General features: G+C 37.6%; 1 protein-coding gene across 1 annotated transcript in view; it reads right to left on the reverse strand.

Moving 5' to 3' along the window:
* The window catches only part of LOC104527166 (desmocollin-2), a 23,654-nt gene extending 17,891 nt beyond the window's left edge, over window positions 1–5,763 (reverse strand). Inside the window, exons 1-4 of the mRNA XM_029085655.1 lie at window positions 5,725–5,763; window positions 3,511–3,595; window positions 673–875; window positions 73–198 (exon numbers count right to left, since the gene is read on the reverse strand). Of these exons, the coding sequence (XP_028941488.1) occupies window positions 73–198; window positions 673–875; window positions 3,511–3,595; window positions 5,725–5,763 (453 nt within the window). The remainder of the gene's footprint in view (window positions 1–72; window positions 199–672; window positions 876–3,510; window positions 3,596–5,724) is intronic.
* Between the last annotated feature and the right edge of the window lie 257 nt (window positions 5,764–6,020).

Consider the following 6,020-nt stretch of genomic DNA (forward strand, 5'->3'; position numbering starts at 1 on the left):
GTTCTTTTATCATAAAAGTCAAATATAAAACCAGCTTTTGTCATAGAATTAGGATTTGTACATTAAATATACCTGCTGTATTTGTAGTGGAAAAGGTCCCAGTGAGTTCTCTATCATAACGGATGGAATAGGCCCCCACCTCCTTTTGGTTCGCTTGAGAACTGTATCTCTAGCATGCCTGGTCTTCTGTGTCTGGGTCTAGAAGATAAAAAGACAGGTAAGAATATATCCATACACACTTCGTGGTGCACATTTTTGATTAACTACTGTCCTGCATTTCCATGTTTCTTCCCGCCATTCCAGTTTTCCCACTGACCATTTCCAAGGTCTTAATTTCTGATTATACCTGTGATAGTATTCCAAGAGTTGTTTCATTCATTTTAACACTTTGCATTAATAAAATCTGCTTTAATTCTTCCCTCAAACATATCTTTTAAGATTCCTGACATTCCCCATTAAGCTCCTTGCTAGCATCTCCCATTTCAGAAAGAAAGTCTGCTGACTTAAGCTTAACACAGTAATCAACAACTGCTAAATAAAAATACACTCTACATCAGAGTGCTTTGCCTGATTATTTGAATTCCAAAATTCAAATACCGTTACCCAGCTTGAAGCTGTACTCTGCAAAACAGTATTTCAAGTAAGCCAGGTATCTTAAAATTAGCAGCTCACCCTTTTTTCTTCTTCTACCAAGCTAACATGTATTTTCTTTTGTACATGTTCTTGAATGTCTTCAAGTAATATGGTAAAAGTCTTTTTCTCAGCTGACAAAGAAACAGCAGTTGTTGTATATACAGAACCATCCTCCAGAATTTTGAAGTTCCCATCACTGGAACTGATAATCTCTGCAGACTGAAGGCATTCTTTCAAATCAACTGTAAGAAAAAAATATTCAGACAATGATTTAAACAGCAAAATAATAACATCCCTCACAAAACAAAAAAACATTCCCTAAGTAAAAATTATATTTACTGACATACAGAGTCTTCAAATATTTGGTCATTCAGTATTTAAGCATCACAAATATAGATTCTAGAACCCATTTATGCACCGGTTTGACTAAGTTTATGTGAATTTCCGCTCTTGTGTTCGTGTTTCCTAAGGGACATGGGTGCTTTGTGGACATCTCTCAACAAGACACTATTAAACTAGTAAAACTACTGAAGCATCAGAGATGAACTAATACATTTATATGCCAAAAACATTGTAGACACGCTCATTATTGGATCAGCAGCTATTACGTTTGCCTTTTGCTCCGTGCCCCACAAAATCAGTGAAGATGAGTAATTAATGCAAATACCCAATTGAGATACATCTTGGAAGTTCTGGCCTCAGGAGGAAAGCACTGACTGGTACTATGTGATTTAATAGTCTTGGGAGGACAAAGGCCTTTAAATTATGAGGCAGACAGATGGGAGAGATAAAGACTAACTCCAGAACAAACAATTGGCAATTTTTTAATATGTACATGATAGAATCCCATGCAGTTTATAAGAAGTACCAGGTAAGTTCTGCATACTTCTCAGGTATTTTTTACTGCATTTGCTATCACTTGTGGCTAAAATAAACTTTCATGCACTTCAGTAAACTTGGTTCACCAGCAAGTAATTCAGCACTACAGCTGGAGAAAAAAGAAAATCAGGATAATCATAATGGACTACAGTAGGACCACAGCACTAAGCAAGAATGATCTAGCACACTGAAAAGGATGAAGGACAGAGACCTAAGCTCTAGACAAATGACCCTTGCAGAGTACAAAAGGTGTCAGTGTCATGTTCTCAAAATCAAAACTTCTCAATATTCCTTCAATGATATCATAGTGGATGGGGCCCTGCTCCATGAAAGCTGTTTGCAAAATTCAGAGATTCAGAATGTCACCCCATATATGTAGATGATATTTTCAGTAAAGTAAATTTCATTTCTCTTCCAAGAATGCAAGAACAGATAGGAAGCATAATTTTAAATATAACATGATTTCTTCCTTCCTCTTCTTAAGTCTTTCTTTTAACTGCTCAATTAAACATTTCCTACACTTTCTACAGTACTGCAGCAGTGACTCCTCTCCCTTGTCAATCTGTACAATGAAAATTTAGTATTGAAGAGAGTATCAATGTCATACTTAAAGGTGTCTCATACAGGTGTTGCATATTACAGCACTGCATTTCCAAAAATACTGACTGGAGATTTTGTTTCTAATGGTTATGTGAGTCAACATTATACTCAGTTAGCCATAGCTTTGTGGGATCATTTTTCTTTGCAGCCTCTTTTACACATTGCATAAGTCAGAAATATTTTTTTTTTTAAAAAGCAGAAAAATAGTAATTTATTTTATTGACAAGGTATGGTCCTATATATCAATGCAAAATATGTCACTTTCTCAATAATTTCTTAAGTAATTTCATTCAAGCTATAAAGGTTTTGTTAAATGTTTAGAAAAAAAAGTTTAAGTTCAATGTTATGCAATTTCTTTCAAAGCACTGTAATAACATGAAGTTTTGTTTTTATACAAATCAAGTTTATTTACACAGAGAAATGCTACAGTCTCTGAGAACATGCTAAATACTTAAACACCTGTAGTAACCTTCATTTTAAAATTTAACAGTAAGGTCAATAAACTTTAATTTTTAAAGCTAGATTTTCCAAGCACTTGTATTACCAATCCATTTTACTTGTTCCTTCTGTAGGAACATGGATTAGGACTGCAGATTTTGAGCATATTCCTCTATTGCCCTAGGACTCACACAGAGCACCAATGAATCCTCAAATTAAGTCTCAGGCAGCACAGAACGTTGCAGCAGCTCCTATGACACAACTTTAAAAGCTGCCTTTCAAAGACTGGTCTGAAAAAAAGGAGTGGGGCGTTTTCTGGTCTCCTCTATTCCTCTCCGCCACCTGCACACTGCCCTAAACTGAGACAGACCCTCCAGTCAGGCAGGAGCACTCTCCCAAACAAATGGGCATGCAGGACACCTTTGCAATGCATCCGCTTGCGCGCCCTGAAAGCCCCAGCACTGGCTGAGCAGTCACAGCCGTGTTTCACAGAGCAGCAGCTTCTGGGTGCTTGGTTGTGTGGGTTTTGTCTTCTTTTTTTTTGTTTGTTTGTTTGGGGTTTTTTTTTCTTCCATCATCCAAATGACTTACTGCATTTTTCATATGACTCTGTGGGCTATGGGTGCATTTTGGAATACCAAGCCACTTATTTAAATACTAAGGCCTAGACTCCAAATTTTGCAAACATTAAACTCCATCATTCTAGTTTAAAAAATAAATATTGTAACCTGACAAGAGCTGCTTACGCAAAAGTCAAATGGATACACGGAGCCAGTGTTCAAATCTGTAACAAACATAGGGCGTAGCCTTCATAAAAAGGCTGATCCAGCTGTTTAACTGGCTGTCCAGTCATCCATTCATTCAATTTAAAAAAAAAAAAAAGTCTCCTTCACTGTTAACAGCATCTCCAGCAAAGGTGCAATGTTCTAATGTTAAGACAGGCATCTCGCAGTTTCTCACCTCTGCCAACTAATGTGTCAGCCTCTAGTTCAGAAGGAACATGAAAAATTACTTTCTTGCAAGCTTCACAGCACAAACTCAGAACCTAGAAAACAAATTAAGAAATCAGGAAAAAAAAAATACATGCTATTTTGAACAATAACTACAGTTACTGAAGCTGCCTTTGATCTGTTTGTTTCTTAGACAAGCCATTGAAAAGGCACAAAAAGCACTCTTCAGCTAAAAAGAGGGGTACAATGCAACACAGCATATAAAGCTTCAAACTGGAAACAAGATCTGACTGCTGCTCCTGGATCTATCCATGGCTTGTGGGTTTTTTTCTATAATCACAGCAGCACTGACATTAACAGCAAGAGTTCCCTTTGACTAGAAGATTTCACCTACACTATTGCTTTAGTAGCAGAAAGATAAAATACAGCTTCGCCACGCACTCCCTCCAACAGCACTCTTCCCCAGTTTAGATCCCAGGTCTTTAAGTATTAAGGTTCAATCCATCAACACTCAGTTTGGTAGAACTGTGGTGATGCTCAACATGAAAGGGACAAGTATCTTATTAAAACCACATGACGACACTTACACTTACATATCACTTTGTATCTTCAAAGTACATTCTCGACAAACTAATTAAATCTAGCTTCAGCAATTAGATATGTCATAAATAAAACGTTGTGTATCACAGCAGTCCACTCCCATAAAACCAGTTACAAAATGGGGTCCTCCTTAAAATCCAAATGAGTAGTAGATAACCAGACATTTTTATAAAAATAATCACACGAAGGTACAAAGATTTTTCCTCAGCACAGAGCAACTTAGTCCTGCCCTCAGACTATTTGTGTGTGTGTGTGTGTGTGTGTGTGTGTGTGTGTATACGTATATCTTGCCTAGTTTCTATCCAGATGTTTAAAATTGTAATCCAAAAATCACACAGCCAATTAAACAAAGAAATGAAAATAAATGTATTCATCCTTTTAAGTACATTTATCCTTTCAGGATGAAAGTCTAGCAAAAAGGAAAGTAATTGTTATTTTGCACATACCTTTAGGATTAAAGGTATAAAGAAGTAAACAGCTAATGGAAATTCTGAAAATGACTTGTGATTGTTATTAGGAAAATATTTTTAAAAAATACTTTAAAATCTTTAAGACATTAGGAACCTTTAGAAAAACTATGATCAGCTAAAAAAAATGAAGTCGAAATGTGAAATTTAATCATTGCATTAAAGCAATTCAAATACTGTGTCTGCATCATAAAAGCTCTTCATATTGTTCCTTATATATATATATATATATACACACAGATATAAAAATATGTCTATATAAAACAATTTAAACATCCCGGCTTATGTATTAGCAGGCACTTTCCTTATTAACAGATACCTAATAAAGCACTGTCTCCTGACAGACGTATTAATTTTTAAGTTATTAAAAACACGTCATCTTATTACATTGCTCTAAGATGTTTTAAGAATCAATGACATCTAATTTTGAAAAAGTAATCCCAAGCTAGTCTGATGTCAGCATGAAGAACTACTGAGGAGTTGAACAAATGTAAATGGTAGTTATTCGTGGATAAAAGGAAATACCAGGTAAAAATAAGCTGTGATGTCCTTTCACTTTATACAAAGAAGACACTTTAGCAGTTTTTTGGGTTTGGGTGTCGGGGTTTTGTTTTTGGGTTTTTTTTTTCTATTTGACAGGGGAATTTCTTTTACTTTTTTTTATTTAGATGTATGAGTAAACTCATTTGGGTTTCTTTGGGTTTCATTATTAATATTCTAACACAGGCAGCCACACATAGTGTCTGGAACAGTAGCACTTTCATTAAAATGTACATATAGAATTAATACAAAAATAATAAATTCAGTGCTCCAACACTACTGAGTATTTTTCTTCCAGGCTGAAATGATCATCTGCCCTCTTTTTTCTGAACGCAGTGATAATAGGGAAGAAAGGGAGTAAAAAATAAAAGACAAATCACTTTCACTCATCCACTAAAGAGAGGACTCCCCAGCTCTCCCCAACAATGGCCTTTCTGTAGCTGATAATTATGTACCAATGCAGCAAACCGAAGGCAAAGGAATTCGCCGAAATTATTCAAGGCACAGCTAACTCTTCCAGAGCAGCTTAAGACGCTCCGCACCACACGCACAGCCCTTCCCATGGAACAGGGAGCACTGTCGGGGGGGTAGAGGGGGGAGATTTAAATACCACGAACTGCGGGTTCATCTTCCCTATGAATAACCAGAAGCGCCATTAACGCCCAGAGCATGTGCCCACCGCGTAACCTGACGGCACACTCCAGAAGCCACCCGACCAACCCACGCGTCCCCCCCGTCGCCGAAGGTCCCACCCGGCTGCGGGACCCCGAGATGCGCCCGGGGCCGCGCAGCCACCGCGCTCCCGAGCGCACCTCTCACAAGGACCCCGCCGAGGCGGAACCCTACGGGGAATGAAGAGCCGCAGATTAACTCCTCAAAAGTTTCTCCTCTGCGATGCGCACCCGCGGTGAAG

Source organism: Antrostomus carolinensis, unplaced genomic scaffold, assembly GCF_000700745.2.
Source record: "Antrostomus carolinensis isolate BGI_N321 unplaced genomic scaffold, ASM70074v2 scaffold16026, whole genome shotgun sequence".
In the NCBI taxonomy this organism is placed as follows: Eukaryota; Metazoa; Chordata; class Aves; order Caprimulgiformes; family Caprimulgidae; genus Antrostomus; species Antrostomus carolinensis.